Below are 21099 nucleotides of genomic sequence, written 5' to 3'. Positions count from 1 at the left end.
ATGAAAACAAAACAAAAACGATGAAAACTTATAAAAACAAATAGGCCTACATTGTATCTATAGACAGACTACGGGTGTGAGAAAGTGCACGAAGAGTTATTCAGTAATGATGGGTCCGATAATGAAAATACAATAAAGGAACGAGAAAATGATTTCGGAATCATAGTTAGGTAGAGTTTCGTTCCTAAACGGTCTAGCGCCACCTTCCATTCATCGACGCACATGCAATGCATGCAATTTTGGTGTTTCGCTGTCTACACAACCACCAACACGTGTACTAAAATAGTGTATACATATTTAATACACATGTGGTTTCGGCATTGTTGCACTTCTAGACGCCAGAAGTCGTTCCAGATACGACGAATTACTTTGATGCTAAATATCAGGTGACAACTCTGTTGAGTGTAAATGACAGCAACAGGTAAGATATCGGTCTATGAAGGCTTACATTCTTTTTGTATTTACAGTCTTGGTTGATATTCAAGCACGACTACAAGTTGCGTGAACCTTTGGGTTTTTGTGAAGCCAGGTGTTTTGCCATGGTCCCATGTATGGAAAATAATGTGTGTGAGAAACGCTGTAGTACAGTGCGCCTCGTGCTCGACCCTGGCTTTAAAAATCAATAGAATCTAGACCCAGTGCGAATTTCTAATACACTAGCGCCTGCTGCTGCTTTGTGAAATGTATTCTGATGAATACTTGTAGCATGTTTCATGTTGTGTCCCTCTTTCTGGACATGGATTATGTAGATCTAGAAAATCGTTAGACCCGGCCTAACCCCGTCGCGGGGCGCTGTAACACAGTAACAGCGCCCCGAAGCATCCCATGCGATTTTTAGGAAGTACTGCGACGCGTACAATTCTGTCACAAACTCACCGTTCAAAACGACACATGGATTCGCAACAAAAAGCCACATGTTGTAATACCATAATGTTGAATATTTTAGCCGACTATGTATTACTCACCATTACCTCCGAAAACAAGAGAAATCGCCATCATCTTTGCTGGAACCCCACTCGACACTATCGACACTGCCGCTCGCCATTTTGAAAATATCACGTAAGTAAATTGATCTGGGCATGCGCAAATGAATATTCATGTTTACGTCATCTGCCATATATGTACATATGTACAATGTTGCTCGTAGTTCTCGGACCATTCATAGCTATCAGTATCATCATCATGGAGTTCAAAGATGCTATCAAGGAATTAGAGGAGGAGGCTGGAATTAAGTTTAAAGAGGAGCAGGTAGAAATAATGGAAAGCACAGTGAAACAGAAGGACACCTTAATGATATTGCCAACTGGGTTTGGCAAGAGCGTTTGTTTTGGTTTCCATCACCAAATCTTGGATAAAGTGAGTATGCAATGGCATCAATAAGTACAGTGAAAGTAGCAAACTGAAGCCATACAGGGTACTAGTTATGATTAGATATTTCAAATCATGATAATGATAATCATTATATCACTATCATAATCTTATATAATTTATCAAGCAAGGCAGGTTCTGATGACATATTAATAATATTAAAATATCGATCAATTAAAGCAAGCATGGTTATGAGATAAGGAAAAATGATTATTGATTGAACACGAATAGAAAGGCTTGCATTATTGTCACCTTCCCTCCCCAGGTATATAGTATCACGATCATGAGAATGAGTACTAGGGACATGACATAATAATTTAGTGCTTATTTTATTCCTAATGCGAATGAGAAGGAAGAGAATAAGTGTATGAATATGCTTGTACATTACCATCACCAATACATAAAAGGTGTATCACACACTTGTATGTATAAATAACAATATCAATATGAAGCTATAATTGAGTGTATAGTGTTATTAGATATAGTGTCGATAATAGTGCAAAAAAAAAGACACTAAATGTTTTGAAAATGACATAGGGAGCAGTGGAATACAATCCCCATGACCATATGGATGGATCTGAAAGGGTTACTTTCTAGTTTTTCATTAACCAATCCATCATACCTTTAAGATGAAAGCCAGTCTAAAACTTTATCTATATTTCATGAGAATGAAAAAAAAAATCCAGGAGAACACTGCAAAAATGATAAAATCAGATTTTAAAAAAAAGGAAATAATGACATTCTGATATAAAAATTTCGGAAGACACTTCTTGTCCCATTGCTATGAATGAATGAATGAATGAATGAAGAAAATGAAGGACTACTCAGAGTCAACTTTATTGATCTGTATATCACAGTACATAGAAATTTAGCTTCCAGTTCATCCAACTTGTTACACACAAATAATCATTAAACACACATGCGTGCAGACACACACACACAATCAAACAGCAAGTGACATGCCCGAAAGAAAAAGACAGGAAAGGATTCCCATACGGTGGAATTCTTTGAAAAAAGAAAGGTCTCTTTAATAAATAATCAAACAATCCTGAAACATTGAAAATAGACAAGACATGTATGTAACAGAAGTGTATTCAAATCAAATCACAGCAGATAATAAACATGAAGCAAAAATGAATATGAGTCCCCAAGAAGCAGAGCTTGTGAGTGGAGCCCATTGTGAATGTACAACATTTTACAGTGTGAAAGGAAACTTGATTTATAGATGAGACATCTGGGACATTGCCCCTGCAGACTGTTAAAAAACAAACAAATAAAGAAACAAACAAAGAAACAAACATACCCTCTATCATGAAAATCACCTGTTATTTTCTTAATCCGTCATATCTCCAGATGTTCATTATGTGTGCACTTCCTTTATTGCAAATAAATAATGAACCACACATTCAAAATGTGCTTTAAAAACGAAATTAATAAGTGCCGGTAGGCCCGATAGTAAATCAGCGCCCAGCATGCGTTCTTTTTTGTTACATCTCATGAATATTCATTTCAGATCTCAGCGAGCCGTCCGGGTTATTTTCCACACGCATACATTGCGTATTATAGTATGTGCTACGTTTTATCCATATTCGCGCATGCGCTGTGTAAGTCGTACCACAATACGAAATGCGGTAGGACTTTAAAACCCTCGGATAAACTCTTTCACAGGGCTCTCAAAACAGATCATATTGTAAATCGACTTCGCCTGCTGTGATTGTAAGTATCTTATCTAAGAGTAAGGCTACTAATTTCAGTATAAAACCCTGTATTTTGGTCTCTGGTCACGTAAATGCTAAGCCATATCAGGTGCTTCCGTGACAGGATAGGCCTTGCTGTGCGACCCCTTTACGGTACGTATTTGTCCGTATGGGGTCGCTGCTGCGGTTAGACCCGGCCCTGCTGTTAGCACTGGAACTTGATTTCTAAGTTAAATTGCTTAATAATTTAAATCTTACATTTTTAAATCTATTTGGATTCAAGGCCTAATGTTAGAGGCTAGGACCTAGGCTAAGGGCCTAGCTAGATCTAGGTAATATACTGAATAAACCGTACTACATGACTAAATTTTACAACTTATATTTAACTTGAATATTTAAAGCATACTGGCCAACATTTTGAAATCTTGATAAAATTGATAAAAAAAACATATAATCCATGTAAATCTATGAACTGTTTTATAGACTATGCATATAAAATTAAAATCAGACATATTGGTAAATAATTTTTGTAGGCTAAGCATATGTGAAAAAGTAATCAAACATAATTGGCAAATAATTTATCCCCTAATAGTGTAGATGTCTACTTTCTATTGTGGATGGAGCTAGTTTGATGAGTAAGAAATAATGTTGCCCTCACCAAATCTAAACTAATTAGCAGATGACCTGGCTGTGAGATTCCTGTATGTGGCAGATTTTGCTCTCTTCTGCAGTGTTTGGGAGGGTTTCCATTCGTAGCATTCACTCTTGCAGAATATATTGATCTTAACTGCCAATTAGATTGCACAGAGAGTGTTGCGGATTCCTGTCGTTGATGCATACACACCATCTCTTGAGTGTCCTTCTTTACCCTTAACAAGTTGCGATCTCATGCTCGTTGCCGTTTTGTTGACCATATTGAAAATGGTCTCGCATCTGGCATTTGAATGAGGAATGAGAAGAAGGTACTTCGCTAGTTTTGACAGCTTAGGGAACCTTATAGGGAATTATCCTCCACATTCCTGAGTAGGCTAAGCTCATGCCAGAACTTGTCTATGCGGTCATCCTTTACTTCTGGCAAGTCAGTGGCACACTGAAAATCACATACACTGTAGTTCAGATGACAAGTCAAGTTGGACGTCTGTAAAAATTCACAAGTACTGTTAGAGAACTTGGTATTTGCTCATGCCTGCCAACACACAGAGGCAAGCGTGCTGGCAGCCGAAAGCAGAGGAAAATTCCAATTCTCTCCTCTCCTCGTGGAACTCCTGTCAATGGTCAGCATGGTGCAAACAGGGACAATCTCAGGTATATTACCAAATCGACCGCCACACACACACCGGACATGTCATTTTGTCTGTGGAATGCCCACTCTATGCGAAACAAGACTCTCGAAATTTACGACCTTGTCCTCGAAAATGACATCGACATGCTGGTGGTTACAGAGACTTGGCTCACGAAGGAAGATACAGCTGTCATTAACGAGTTTTCTCCTCCTGGCTACTCCTTCATGAACTTCCCTCGAGAAAGCGACCGCCATGGTGGTATCGGCATCCTGTTTAAGTCACAGTTACATCTCAAAATCAAGGAGCTAGATCAGCAAACGACTACATTTGAATATGTATGTGTCAGCGATGATTCAAACAACTTGAACATTGTTGCTGTCTACAGGCCACCTCCTTCAGCAGCCAATGGTTACACAGTGACCGCTTTCCTAGAAGAAATTGATGATTTCCTCGGCAGCTTAGCGATGTTAACTGGAGATCTACTGGTTGTAGGTGACTTCAATGTCCACATTGATGTTCTACGAAATCGGGAAACTAGGCAGTTTCTGAGTTCTGTAAAAGCAGCAGGACTGCAACAGCATGTTACTGGACCTACCCACAATATGGGCCATACATTAGATCTGATCATGTCTCGAAAAGAAAGTTGTCTTGTGTCCAAATGTTCAGTGAGTGACAAAGCACTTTTTGATCATTTCAATGTGGGCTGCATCCTGAAGAGAGAGAAACCAGATCCACAGAAGAAAACGACAACTTCTCGTAACTTCCGCCAACTTGACAGGAAGTCATTTGGACAAGATCTTCTGACGACTCTCAGTGATTTGACTACAGATGACAGCAGTTCTGCCATAGACTCATATAATCAAACTATCAGACGCGTCCTCGATATTCACTGTCCAGCATCAATACGCACAAGGAAGCAACGACCCTGCGTTCCCTGGTATGATTCGATGGTGCATGAAGCTCGACAGAAGCGTCGGAAGCTTGAACGAAAGTGGCGGAAGACAAGAGCACCATGCGATCGCGAGCTCTTCGTCAAACAGAAAAACCATGCCACTCAAGTTATCCAGACAGCTAAGAGAAGTTTCTACACTGATGTATTTCTTTCATCAAATCCAAAGAGTCTGTACACAACACTCCATTCTCTGCTCGGAACTGCAGATAAGCAACAGCTACATGCCTCAGACGATGATCTTCAGCTGAGCAATGACTTTGCAGACTATTTTGATGATAAGATATCCAACATGAGACAATCCCTTGAATCCAACACCTCTGGAAGTGTCTCATGGTCCATTGCTCCCATCATGTCAACCCTACAAGATAGTCCTGAGGATATGCCATCTCTGACTGAGTTTGGCTATGTTAGTGACAGTGAAATAAGGAAGATCATTTTGAGAGCTCCCAGTAAATCTTGTGATCTTGATCCATTACCCACCTGGCTTTTAAAGGAATATGTCGATGTTTTTGTACCAGTCATAAGTCATATTGTAAACACATCCATGAATTCCGGTGTATTCCCAGATAAACTGAAGGAGGCTATTGTCTTTCCTCGGTTGAAAAAGCCGTCACTGGACCAGAAAGTCATGGAAAACTACCGGCCAGTATCAAACATCGCTTTCATGTCGAAAGTAACTGAGCATGTGGTTTCTTCTAGATTGACATCTTATTTACGTGATTGCCATTTGCATGAGGACTTTCAGTCAGCTTACAAGGCCTTCCACAGCACTGAGACGGCATTACTTTGTGTGAAGCAAGATATTCTGCAAGAGATTGATCACAAGAAGGCAGTCATACTTGTGCTGCTAGATCTAAGTGCCGCATTTGACACCCTAGATCATTCGATCTTGTTGGCAAGACTTCAGTCTGATTATGGGATCAGAGACACAGCTCTACAATGGTTTACATCGTACCTTACCGGACGCTCTCTACGTGTCGTCACTAGGGGAAAGTTCTCTGAGCCTCATACTGTAAGATACGGAGTCCCTCAGGGCTCGGTGCTTGGGCCTCAACTCTTCACAATGTACATCAGACCTGTCGCTGATATCATCAGACGACATGGCCTACGATATCATCTGTACGCTGACGATACACAAATTTACTGTACTTTCGATCCACGCAATCCTGCAAGTCTGAACGAAGCCCGGATTAAACTGGAGGAATGCATCCATGAGTTAAGGCACTGGATGGCGAGTAATATGTTGAAGTTAAATGAGGACAAAACTCAAAGCATTGTTTTCTCATCTAGTAGACTACGCCCTACGGGAGATACAAGCATTCGGCTTGGAAACACTACTGTCAATGTATCACACACTGTAAAAAATCTAGGTGTTCATTTTGACCAGATACTGTCGATGACAGATCATGTCAGTAGAGTGTGCCAGACAGCAAACCTCCATCTGAGAAACATATCTCATGTTCGAAAGTATCTTACAGAAGATGCATGTAACCATGCAGTGCGCTCTCTAGTTCTGAGCAGGCTTGATTATGGAAATTCTCTGCTGGCAAATATGAATGTCAGTGATGTGAAAAGACTCCAAAAAGTCCAAAATCGAGCGGCTCGCCTGGTGCTTGGTGTAAAGAGAAGATCCCCGAGTGCTCCTTTACTGAAGCAGTTACACTGGCTCCCCATCAAAGAGCGTATCGATTTCAAACTAGCCCTTCTTGTCTATAAATGCATGATGAATACCGCTCCTCAATACCTATCCAACCTACTAGCCACCCCTACAGCCACCAGATATCAACTCCGGTCACAAAATGATAAGACAGTCCTACAAATCCCACAAGCAAAAACCAAAGCTTTCGAACGTACATTTTCACATGCTGGATCTGTTGTCTGGAACACTCTACCAAAACAACTCCGTCTATGTGATTCAGAGGAAATGTTTAGAAGGAAACTCAAGACTGAACTATTTCAATTGTAACTACTAAGTATGTTCCTATGCTTTGTGAATGTTGTTTGTTGATGTATGTACAGCGCTTTGATCAGGTCCTGTAAAAGCGCTCAATAAGAAATAGTTATTATTATTATTATTATTATACAATCACGTACGTACACGGCCGGCTAGGATCATGCCACGCCGTATGCCGCATCGGCCGCACCACGCACACGTGAGCTACCAAAACATTACTATATGCGTGGTTCTAACTACACGTACACGTGTACAGTTAGTCTTACATGCACGTAGATATGATAGAGACTAGTGCGCCACTGCAGTGTGCATACATGTGTGCATATTAGAAGGCTGAATACGGCGTTTTTGAGGAACGAGTTCCTTGAAATTATTATTAGTATTCTAATTACTAGCTTATTTTAGGGAATCAACGCACAATGAAGGGAAAATATGACTTCCATTTCAATTAATGGTAGGTTTGCTACAAAATCGGTAGATCGAGAAGAGAAAATCGGTAGCCGTTTAAAACCTCTAAAAAGCAGTAGTCTACCGCCCAAAGCAGTAGAGTTGGCAAGTATGCATTAAGGCATGCCATGGTATGGCATCATCTAATCTACACTTGGAAGTTGTTAATGATACCATGCTGATGAGCAGAGACTAGGGAAAGACTTCCTTTTGAGACATCCACCCCAATCACATTAGTACTAAATAAGTGCAGATTATACAACTCTACCTAACCTAACCTTGCTTGTGATACGCACGGATGCACGCACTCACTTTTGGGTGGCTGTCTCAAAAGGAACTCTTGCTGAGACTAGTACTAGTACAGTGCCTGCTGAGCATGCTGAGTTTGCTGAAACAGTTAATGCAGGAGGATGAAACCCAAATAAGGTGTGGATTGGTTTGAGTGAATGCAGCAAAAATAAGAAAACACATCACAGAAAGCTTGAGGAAAGTGGGACATTCTGATGAAAAAAAAGTTATGAATTGTTAAAGTTTCAGTGCAACCATCACTGGATGAGAAGACTAGACTCTAGAGTTCTTCTTGTACTACATAATCACATAAAGTACAGTACATGTAGTTACAGGACATGATGTCATGTCATGTATAAAAAATTCTTAATTAGTTAAAAAAAAATTAAGTGAACAGATTATAGAAAAAAAAAACAACATTCTTCCATAGACTCCATAATGTCACAAGATATTTGATGGCAGCAGCAAAGTTTAAAAAGTCATAATGTTTTAATGGATCGTGTGATTTTCCTAAAACCTTCAGTGATGTATTCTTCTACAAGGTATTGCTGCATTCCCTCAAGTCACATATAGACCGTCTATTTGGGTTTCTGTCTGTATACATGTGGTCAGATTACTGTAAAAGTGGAAATTTTCGCGGAGTGGAAATTTTCGCGCATTTCACGCAACCAGACGTTAGCGCGAAAATAAAAGCAGGCAAATATTTTTGCATGCCATATGTCCCAGTACAATGTAGTTAATGTCCTGGGGTGGTATTCTGAGGTCGTAATTAAGTCTGTAATTAACTTCGTAATTAAGTCGTGAAGTTAATAGGCCCTTAATCATGGGTAAAATCGGTATTCTGAGGACGTAATTAAGGTATGATGAAGTCCCCTGTAATTATCTTAGGTCCCTCCCATCTAATTGTTATTCCATCCAATCAGACGCGTTGTTAGAAGCCAAAATGATGATTACACGCGCAAATATGCCCTCAATGCGCGCTCCTCCACGCCCCTTTAATTACAACCCAAGAGCTCCGTGCGCACACTCCGGTATTTGATTACAACCCCTCACCTACACAAGTGAAGATCTCAACCTCTTTGCTCACAAAAAATGACAAAATTCCTCGAAGATCGGCTATATTTCTTTTTTTCTCTGAATTCTACGGATGCCATGATAACAAGATTCAACCGCTCCTCGGTTACCGAAGACGGTAAGCATCGTTGTGGCAGAGAAAACACAATGTTTTGCGTGATATCGGAGTAGTTAATAACACTCTTTGGTATCATTAAGTTTTCCATTAACTTTCATACTTAATTACACCCTCAGAATACCGATTCGTAATTAACTCTGTGGTCCTCTCAGAGGCGCACGCGCATTGATACGTGCAAACGCGTTGGTCCTTCCCGCCAAAACGTTTGTTGCTATGGTAGTTAATATACCCCCTACTTAATCATGCTCTCAGAATACCAATTCGGTAACTAAGTGCTAATCAGACACTTAATAAGCTCTCAGAATACGGCCACTGATTTCACGGAATTAAAAACATGCAAAATCCGCTCACCTGGCTGGGCGCGAAAAATTACCGGTACTCGCGCCAAAATATCCACTTTTACAGATGTCCAGACATACATAAGGTACAGAATACCGCGTGCTCTGGTACAATGGTAAACAATGTCAGACATGTTGGAAAGCTGATGTCATGAGAAATACTGTACATGTATGCTGCACAGTTTAACACACCAGATTTTACTCATTAACTACAAATATATTTTTAAATGCTTTTTGTCCTCCCTCTAGACAACATGCATGAAGAAGAGATAGGTGATGCCTTGGGAACAAATCCTGCCACCACTCCACGACCATCAGTAAAAAAGAAGAAGAAAAAGACGCAAAAATTGCAAGGTTTGTTTGCTTTCAGCCTTATTTTGCTGTTGTGTCATTCACAGTGCGTGATGTTTCATTCTGAAAGTCCAACTGTGTCCATGTTACTTCATAACTGACATACAATTGTATGTCAATAAGATCAGAGCCTTCAGAAGAATAAAAAAATCACGAAAGAGGAAATTTTCCACCAGTGTTCTGAAGCTCTCAATGCTGTACCAGAGCGAGACTTTAAAAGAAGCAGAAGCTCTCATAAGCGATGCAAAGAAATGTTATGTGTATCTTCTTCTTTTTTTTCAATTGTTCATGTTTTGTCTGGAGAAACATGAATGATATAATTTTTTTAGTAACCTGTTACTGGCAGATATTTATATGGGGGAAAAGTATAAGATCTTGTAAATGCACATGTAATAGGCAGGCTACTGATATCTTTGTACATGTACCTACAGTGTACATGTAATACATACAGTGTACAGGACTTTTCACACATTGGAGAAGTACAGTGTACATTACAATGTAGGTTACAGGGTTGCAACCTGAACGTTCAGACATTCCAGAGGTGTGTATATATATATATATATATATATTGCTTTTTTGTTTGTGTGTTTGCTTGCTTGCTACCACACTGGCAGTTTATTAAATCTCCTCAATTCTGTGATACCATTCAGAGAATTCAGACACAGCCAAGGACGAGGTAAAAGAAGAGGAGCCTGTCTCACAAAGCATCAAGAAGAAAAAGAAGAAGATGAAGAGAAAGGCTGAATCAGCAGCTGAACCTCAAGGTAATCATCAATCTGTTTTTGTAGTGGACATGATTACATACCTAGTAATCTTAGTCATTTGCCAATACCTTCACAAGAGAGTGTTATCAAAGTCATTTGGCGTCTGCCATCCAACATGATTTGATTTCTCCATTACTCATCTTTCTGTACACAGAATTTAAGTGAAAGTTTTGAAACTATCATTTTACATTATTAAAAATGTCACATTTATATAAGTAGTGACACAGGACAATTGACTACTGGTTTGATTTGGAGATTAACTGTAATGATGCTCAGAGATCAGAGTAATGCGTAGCAGTCAGCAATATTTCCATTATTACAAGAGTCCTACATGTATGCATCTATGTTTTAGAAGTTTGCAGAACATTGGTGTTATCATACCAAATGCTAATTATGGTTAGCTTGCAACACTGCTATCCCAAATAACCTGTTAGGACACAAGTTTACTAAGCAATTTCAATGTTATATATCTGATGATGAAAAGAGAAAGAACAAGTGTTGCCAAACTCAGCAGAGTTACTTTTAAGAAAATTGGACATGGTATGCAATCATGTATTTGCAATCATGTCAGTCACCGCATTGTTACTAGTAACCTACACTTGACATTTAGTCATGATTTTATCGATAGTATGTCATTTTGTCCCAGGCAAACTATGCGTGTCACATGTTTTATTACAATTTTACCAAGTTAATGATAAGGCAATACAAAATGACTTCTTGTGTGATCTCTCTCAAATACATTTTACATGTACCTATTTTGCCAAGAATAAAGGCAAAAAATAATGCTTAGAAGTCTGTTAATAGAGTGAAAGTTGATAAATCTGGTGCAAGGTGTCAACTTTCTACAGATGCTGCAAAAATGAGGAGAACTGAGGAGTCCACAGAAGCCCTGAATGATGGGGAAGAGAAGGAGAATGATGAGGATGATGATGACGCTGAAGAAGACATTGCTGTAGAAGCAGAGTGTAAGGGTTTTACAATGAATTGGAAGGAGTGAAAATGAAATGGTGCTGTCATTGTGTACAAGCATTGCTTCAGCTTTCTCTGTTCAAATATTTAGAACTTTATGTTTAGTGCAACTGAGGTACAATGAATGCTTAATGAGAGAGGAGTAAAATCCAAAGATAAAAAGTTCAAAAAGGCTGCTATTAAATTGATTTAGATATATTAAGACTCATAGCTGATGTCAGGAAAGCTGAAGCAATCTGTACTGAGGAAGGACCTTCAGATAATGCATGATACATTTATAACATATACTCATCTTACAGTGTATCTTGTGTGTGAAGAGGAAAAAAATACATTTGGCCTTTGTGCAGATGAGCAGTGACGTACTTCAAATTTTTGTACAGTTGATCTGGGTAAGCTTTACTACAAAATGTGGCCAGAAATTTTACTTTATTGTTGGAGAGAATCCTGTCTTTCAAGCCAGAGGGATACGGTACCTGAATATTTGATGTTATTGTAAGATCGGTTGTGCTGTCACTCAGACAGATGAATGATATCAACATCCCTGAGCATGAACAGTCGTCACTTAAAAAATTGTATATAGATTTTTAAACATACATGTAGTTTAGAATTATGGTGTTCTGTTTTCCCAGTGCCAGGAACAAGCTCATTATCGTCGGACCTCAGCTTTGCCTCGCTGGCTGACAGAGTTTCAGAGCTGACGCTTAGGGGTGTGGCCGACATGGGTTTCACCCACATGACAGAGATTCAGTCCAAGGCCATTCCACACATGCTGGAGGGAAAGTGAGTATGCTGTGATGAATTACAATTATTATTGCTGTCATTAAAAAAAAGAAAGAATCTTTGACAAAACAGCAGCATCTTCTACTACTGTACATACCCACTAGATGTTGAATTCTGGCCGTTTCACTATGCCCCGTGTCCTTCCACTTACACATCCATCTTGTATAAGTTTGTGGACATAATATTTTTGGAGAAAAAATGACATAGCGACAAGACCTCGTATGTACTAAATGTCAAATGTTCAGGAGAGCCAAAAAACATGGCGGCCAAAGCACTATAGCGAATGGGAGAGCCTTTCCTCTGACATGCCATGGTGGCTTCATTTTTTGGAGTAAGACAGTTGGGATTTGGACAGGACATCACTTAACCCATTATTTGACCATTAATCCAAAAGTCATTTTCACCAAAATTTCAGAAACAAGGTCTTGTCACCCCAGCGACGATACCTTTATTTTGCCACTGGTGTAGTTGAGCTTCACACACACATATAGTAGTTTGTGTATCCTTCACATATTACTTGCAGTTTTGTACCAAATTATAAATACCAAAATTGTGTTATTGTGTGTACACTGTGGATTTTGTTGCATCAATTACGACAAGATCATTAATTCATGTTGGAGTTATGACGTCTATGCTGGCCATTTTATGTAATATGATAAACATTTAAAAAGCATATTCCTTTTATTTGTTTGCTTGCTTACAGGGATATTCTGGCTGCTGCAAAGACAGGGAGTGGCAAGACACTAGCATTCCTCATACCTGCCATTGAACTCATGTACAAACTCAAATTTATGCCAAGAAATGGTAAGTGAAACCCAGTGTAGGAAACTTGGTCTCTGAACAGTATTGTTAATTCATGAAAGCACGTTACACTTCTCATTGTATCATAAACAGGTTTTATTACCCTCTAATGAATATTATTTGATGTAAGAAACCTGAATTTAAAAGCTAACAAAATATTGCTTGCTGTTCCTTTGAGATGAACTTCCACTACTTCATCCAGCTTTACATGCTGATAATTTTAGCGCCTTGTGGTACTGTTTATGTGCTGTGCAAGTACTGTATGTCTGCAGGGGATTTCTCCAAAGTTACTGTAACAGGCCAACTTTTGATTGTCCTGTTGAGGATGCAACATTGGAGAACCTTGTCAGTAGTAACTAAATATTAGTAAATTGTTACTGATTGTCACAGCTAGTCTGTTGTTTTCTTAGATGTGGAAGGCAATAAAGATGCTCACGTACTCCCTGGCAAACTAGTGTTAATCTTGTTATCCCGCAGGGACGGGCGTGATCATCGTTTCGCCCACAAGGGAGCTGTCCATGCAGACCTACGGGGTGCTGAAGGAGCTGCTTGAGCACCACTACCACACCTTTGGGCTCAGCATGGGGGGCACGGACCGCACCACCGAGGCCAAGAAGCTGGGCAAGGGGATCAACATCCTGGTAGCCACGCCCGGGCGTCTCCTGGACCACCTGCAGGTGAGGGGTGCAAAGGCTACCGGGCGTGTCTAGCTTTGGTTGGAGCAGAGTCCAGAACCCTATTTTGCTGGTGTTTCAGCTTCAGTCTATTTCTGAAAGTCAGATGAGGCATTTTAATCATGCAGTCTTAGAATGTTGATGCTATACTTTCAGGCATCATTGCAATGAACAAACTGATTGACATCATGGATTTTATATCAACAAGTTTGACATGCTTTGGTGACCCAAGTTCATTAGATATTGTGCTGTCATGTGACGAGGTAGCTTTGTGTTACCTGTCACCAGGTCAGGTCATATGTGTTCATTTATTGCCTGTGATAATTTCATAGTGGAAAGAAAATGACAAATCAAACAAAAACAAGGTGAGAAGTCCTGCAATGTCTCACTGGCACAACTTGAAGAGAATTCGAATTTGGATGGTCCCTATTGATGGGAACGCTCTCAGCCACTGAAATTCAGTCATGTGATCATGGCAAAAGAAAGGAGGCCACAGCTTTTGAATAAGACGTTTTCCTTCCCCCTTCCTTCCACCCCTTCAAAAACAAAAGAAGGAAATCCTCTCTTGCTCTCACTCCCTCTCTCTTGTTTTTCTCTCCTTCATCTCTCTTTGTATACATGTATGTTGTAGGTATACAATTGTATGTTCGTGTGTGTGTGTATGTGTGTACAAAATTTGACAAGATAATCTTGATCCTTTTGCTTTGCAGAACACACCTCAATTTATGTACAAGAACCTCCAGTGCCTGATTATTGATGAGGCTGACAGAATCTTGGATGTTGGCTTTGAGGAGGAGATGAAGCAGATCATCAAACTCTTGCCAAGTGAGTGTCAAGTTTAAATGTGTCATCCCACCGGTTCCGTGATGTGGTCCGTTCTTGTTTCCATGGCAACAAGTGACAAGATGATGCAGGTTGCTGTAGCTGGACCTCTGATGTGTAACTATGTATGGGAGGATCTGTGTATTAGATTTCATAGTATGACCATTCAGGGGAGGGCACACCAGAGGGAGGGTACATTGGAGGGAGGGTACATTGGAGGGAGGGGCTGGCTGTTTGAAAGTTGGTTTCTCACTAGTATGAGTGGAGTTTTGAGGAGACAGATGCTTGTGGAGTGAAGTTGATAATCCAGGTGGTATAGAGATAAATGAATTCATGAGACTTGACTCGACTAGATACTATTTTTAGTTTTCTGCTGCTGGTGTCGCAGGTTCTAGGGTAAGCAGCAGGCGGCTAGAATGTCTGATGCAGATGTCCTTCCCCTTTTATTTATTGATGAAATGTTATGTCACTAAAATGGTGAAATAAAATTTGCATTGTTTGGGGCATTCAAACACAACAAAAAGTGGTTCTTCCAGTTGCCCAAGTTTTCATGAAGGCAAGGACCCAATCTTATATCTTACCCTTCAACAAGTCTTAATTGTCCTGGATAAACAAGCAAAGGGATTTGTAGTATCATGTTTTTCATGATCAGCCTTGAGGCAATCCAGCAGCACAAAATCTCATTCCCAATGTCACTATGTTCACCCACCCATCAGAGAGGCGGCAGACAGCGCTGTTTTCAGCGACCCAGACACGCAAGACGGAAGACCTGGCCAGAATCTCGCTCAAGAAAGAACCAGTCTATGTCGGTGTGGACGACCACAAGGAGACGGCCACCGTCGACGGCTTGGAACAGGTACAACAGGGAGTCACATGACCTGATGACTGTGGGAATGATGGTGTATGATGCACATTACCTTTCCAACAGATTGAATCTTTCCTAGATGAGCTATGAACTACATTTAACTGATGTAACTGATGTTTGTAGTTTGTAAGTACTGCACTTTTAAATAATAAAAATGTATAACAATAAAATGTATAAAGCCGATAATGTTGGGGCCTGAATTTTTACTTTGTTGTAACCAGAGTTCGTTATAACAGGAGTGCACTGTATACAAGCATGCTGTGATTTGCATATAATTAAAACATGTTGGTTCATTTCCAATGCCATAATCCTTATGATGAGTATGTCTTACAGCGCATTGATCATGAGTTGTATGAAGAAATGCTCCCGTATGTGTGTACATCTCACATTAGCTTGTGTGCAACACTGAATATACATTCTGTGAGGAGTGCTTTGAATTGGGGGATCATTACATTAGGAATTTAGGTCTCTCCATATGGCTAATCTTATTGTAATTAGGTTCCACTATTTGACCTTCAACGCTGCAGGTAATTACAAAAAGGTGTTTTGCTGGTGTCCTCTTGTGGCTAAATCTGATACTGTAAACGTGGAAATTTTCGCGGTACATTAATTTTCGCGGATTTCGCGCCACGCTCGGCTAGCGCGAATTCAAAAACGCGCGAATATATCGTCACAATTTTCTACGCACATTTTGAACGGGATGAATTGTGTGCGCTTCATCGATGATACTGCTACGTAGTACAATGTACAGGCATGTTTACGCTACTAGTACTGTGCGAAGAGACGATACCCTAGATTGCTGTGTACTGTAGCATGCATGTGTGCACCGCACGCATCGATGCTACAGTCCCCCGTGACTACGGTACTAGAGTCACAGCTGTACTACGTATTTGAGTGCTTGTACTCGCAGTCGAGCTGCTCGCTACGTCCCTTGTCGTACGCTGGCATAGCAAGCTATGTAGCAGAGGCTTTGGATGAAAGCAGTGAATGTGTACTACAGTAAAGTAACCTGCTGCGGAGCGCGAATTTAAGAACCCGCGAATACGTTTTCGAACCACTCAGCGCGAAAAATTAATCGCGCGAAAATATTGACGTTTACAGTATATGACAATTTCTTCCCACCACCCCTTCAAATTACCTGTAAAGCACCAGTAGACATCGTATTGAGTAATTGGCGAGTTTTACTGTATACTGCAAATATTTGTCATGGTGTTTGTTTTCGCAAATTTTGCGAGGCAGGTGCTATTCACGAATTTAAAGACATACAAAAATATTGACGCTGATCCCAATATGAATGTGATGTACTGTATTCCATGATCATTGGGAAGTCCTGATTTGCAAAAATTTAGACTCGCTAAATATATAGCATAATATAGAGTAACTCATCATTGCTTATGTCTTCTCGTTCTATATTTCCGTCTCCAGGGTTACGTGGTGTGTCCCTCAGAGAAACGCTTCCTCCTCCTCTTCACCTTCCTAAAGAAGAACCGGAACAAGAAGGTCATGGTCTTCTTCTCCTCCTGTATGTCGGTCAAGTACCACAGCGAGCTACTCAACTACATCGACCTCCCTGTCATGGCTATTCACGTGAGTAGTCAAGTAATTCTCCACCACACTTTAATAATGCCCAGTCACTTATAAACACGGATGCTCAAGGATCTACACGGTGATCCGGGGAAATCCGGGGACGTCCGGGGAGATCCGGGGAGATCCGGGATTTTGGTATGACTGTACACACGGTATCAACACGGCAGCTACACAGATAAAGCCGGAAGAGCGCAGCGTCTACACGGACAAACACGGCATCTACACAGATCGACACGGCAGCTACACGGCAGCCACACGGACCACCCCGAATTGCTCTGCCAACACGGCAATCCCCGGATGACGCCGGATGTTTTTGACCTCCAAAAGTTGCCGTGTTGGCCTCCCGACATCAACACGGATCTCTCCCCGGATCAGATCCGGGGTGGTCCGGGGTGATCCGGGATGTCTATGTGACTGGGGCATAACATACAGTGCACTCCCATTATAATGAAGTCCTTGGGAGCCGCAGTTTTCTTTCATTATATCGAAATTTTGTTATAGTTGAACAGTAAAGTATGTAAATGTAGTATACACTGTATATGATAGTCTTTTGACCTGAATTTTTACTTCTCCATAACGAGTATTTTGTTATAACCATGTTTGTTATAACTAGATTGCACTGTAGTGTATGTTCTGTTTCATAGTGGCGTTTGTGATGTTCGTAGGAGTGTTTTCTTCTCTCCGTTTTCCCTCTTGTTCATTTGGTTTGTGTTTTTCTTTCTCCTCCGCATCACTCTTGTAATCATTTACACATATTATGATTAGTGATAGCATTGTTAGAATTATTTTAGATGACAGACAACCTTGCTTAAGTCAAATCTGTTTGTACTGCAGAAATAGCACTGCTTTGACTTAAAGGAAATTTGATTTATGAGGGATTAAAATCAATACAATATAAAGAGAAGAGGACTTGAAAAGACCTTTGACTTAGGCGATTATTCGACTTATGCGAGGCCGAATTAGGCAAGGTTGACTGCATTATAATATCAATGATAATAAAGGTGATGATGGTCAGTAGTATCATTGATATTATTATTACTACAATTTGTATACTGTTATTTTAGAGTTTTGATGTCGTTTCTGATAACAGGGGAAACAGAAGCAAAGCAAGCGGACGCAGACCTTTTTCCGCTTCTGCAACGCGGAGACAGCCATCCTGCTCTGCACTGATGTGGCTGCCAGGGGGCTGGACATTCCGGCGGTGGACTGGATCGTCCAGTACGACCCTCCTGATGACCCAAAGGTGAGAGGTCAATGGCATATCCCCAATCACTCACAGTTAGCTAAAATATACTTTGCCTGTATTTTACAGATTTTGTATAACTACTTAGATGCCACTTTTCGAAGACTCTATGTAAGTAAAATATCTTTTATTTTTAAAGAAAATTTTAAGAGGGAAAAAACACCTACATATCCGCTTTTTCTGAGAGCATATCACTGTAGCCACTTCTGCAACACACCATTTGAAGAGAGCCTACTTTTAGTTTCTGTTAGTGGTCAGATTGTGTGATATATTCTTGTCCCAATTGTGCATTGAGTTTCTATATATTTTGACAGTTGGAATGGTGGTGATATTGAAATGAATATATGCAGTGTCGGGGCCCAGCTACCAGTCAACATTCATTCTGGGTATGTTCAGCACATTTGTATAATGGCTAGTTGTGGCAATGGGAACTTTGAATATTTTCTTGTGTTGTGTGTGTGTTTGTGTACACAGGAGTACATCCACAGAGTTGGTCGGACTGCCCGGGGGTTGAAGGGCAAAGGTCACGCCCTCCTGATCCTGCGACCTGAGGAGCTGGGATTCATCCGATACCTGAAGCACGCCAAGGTGCCCCTCAACGAGTTTGAGTTCAGCTGGAGCAAAGTGTCCAACATACAATCTCAGGTAGAATACATGTATATTTTATCCATCGTCCGCAATAGTTAACTTCCTGGGGGGAGGGGGTTTCACCACACTACAAATACGTGTATGTTTGGCCTTCACAGAGTATAATTAAACAACAATATGCGCATTAAAACTGCCAATTTAAAGTTCATAACTCTGTGACCCTCCAATCTCCCTCCTGTTGTCATGCCGGGGTAGAGTGGATAGGGTTTTGGACTTGTTCACTGACGGTCATTGGTTCAAACTCACGCCCAAAAGAGAATACGGTGTCAAATGTCTGTATCTCTTTCACCTGGGTGAACAAATTGGTCCCTGGCAATGCAGAGGTAATGATAATGGCAGAGCATGCTGGGAAAGTTACTGTATATGCTATATATACTTTGCGAATGGAACCTTTTGCAAATTTGAACCAGTAAGAACAATAATTTGAGAGGTTGAATTCGCAATTGAAAACCATGCACACTGAATGAGAAATATGCGCAATCCGTTTTCAGCAGAAAAATTTGTGATTTTTCACCTTGATGATTAAATGCAGACAATGCTTTTATGAGTTGTTGATTTTGTGAATATCAATTGACTGGCTGTATTTATGAAAGTGTAAACACTGAATATTATACCATGTTATTAGTGCTGACGTCACAGGGGCTGCCCTTACATGTATAATGATGACCCCTTTGTCATTATATCCCGTTTGAAAAGGTGAGCATCAAAGCGTCATGCTTTTTTCCCCGTTTTTTATTTGGTATCATTCTTACTTGCAGATCTGATTGGAGAGGCATGTATCAAATTGCTCATTTGCTAATTGTTTTTTCATTTTCTAAATTGGAGGGAGAGAGAAAGAGAGAAAGAGAGCATAAGAAGAGACTGTTTCTGATTTTGACTAATTCCTGGCTTTCTTTCCGGCAGCTGGAGAAGCTGATTGAAAAGAACTACTTCCTGCACCGGTCAGCCCAGGAGGCCTACAAGGGCTACGTCCGCTCCTACGACGCCCACAGCCTGAAGAAGATCTACGACATCAACACACTGGACCTGCAGAAGGTCGCGAGGTCGTTTGGGTTCAAAGTGCCCCCCAGCATAGACCTGAGTATCCTTTGACTTCGGCAGAGAGAATTTTATTTCATACATTCATTCATCTATTCATTCATTCTATTCATTCATTCATTCATTCATTCATTCATTCATTCATTCATTCATTCATTCATTCATTCATTCATTCATTCATTCATTCATTCATTCATTCATTCATTCATTCATCCATGTATCCATTCATCCATGTATCCATCCATCCATCCATCCACCTTCCTATTCATTTTCATTCATTCATTCATTCATTCATTCATTCATTCATTCATTCATTCATTCATTCATCCATGTATCCATCCATGTATCCATCCATCCACCTTCCTATTCATTTTCATTCATTCATTCATTCATTCATTCATTCATTCATTCATTCATTCATTCATTCATTCATTCATTCATTCATTCATTCATTCATTCATTCATTCATTCATTCATTCATTCATTCATTCATTCATTCATTCATTCATCCATTCATTCATTCATTCATTCAGTTGTTGTTGTTGTTGTTGTTCTAGGGAGAACAAACAGCTCTTCTAAAGAGTCACTTCAAAAGCGTCTCATGCAAGCCTACCCATCTCCCCCCACCTCACCCACACTAGGTGACTTGGACCAGACTGGTTTACCGATACTCATTCAATTTGTACGTATATCCTAATAGCTAGCCAAGGCTGTTACTGACAACCAGTAGCCTTCCCCAAAGGCTTTCCTTTTGTAGCAAAAACTGATCTCTACAAGCTGGGTTGGAAGTATTGAAATGTATTTGGTCAAAACAACTAAATTGATTATCTGGATTCTGCATTCATATCAAATCAGAAAATGAATATATTAATGAAATTGAAAATAATTACTAACAGGTCTCTTTGGAAGACTTTCAAATTCATAAGAATATGATTGTGAGCACTTAACATTGAATGAATGACTTTTTCTCCTTCCAAAGTCATAGAGTATTTTTAGGCCCAAAATTTGCATTCAAGCAAATTTAGCTCCTTTTTTGTT

General features: G+C 40.1%; 1 protein-coding gene across 1 annotated transcript; it reads left to right on the top strand.

Moving 5' to 3' along the window:
- The first annotated feature begins 318 nt into the window (after positions 1–318).
- Positions 319–20115, top strand: LOC139734373 (ATP-dependent RNA helicase DDX18-like). Its single transcript, XM_071645163.1, has 13 exons — positions 319–421; positions 9769–9873; positions 10521–10634; positions 11483–11605; positions 12233–12383; positions 13087–13187; positions 13662–13861; positions 14569–14683; positions 15397–15536; positions 16971–17132; positions 18223–18375; positions 18850–19020; positions 19927–20115. The coding sequence occupies exons 1-13, from the start codon at positions 409–411 to the stop codon at positions 20113–20115; spliced, it is 1737 nt and encodes a 578-aa protein (XP_071501264.1). The 5' UTR covers positions 319–408.
- Positions 20116–21099: the final 984 nt, after the last annotated feature.

Source organism: Diadema antillarum, unplaced genomic scaffold (assembly GCF_040938485.1).
Source record: "Diadema antillarum isolate AM-2024a unplaced genomic scaffold, OU_Dant_1.0 seq00000523_RagTag, whole genome shotgun sequence".
NCBI lineage: Eukaryota > Metazoa > Echinodermata > Echinoidea > Diadematoida > Diadematidae > Diadema > Diadema antillarum.
The sequence above is the reverse complement of the archived record's forward strand: the minus strand, read 5'-3'. Positions and strand labels throughout refer to the sequence as shown.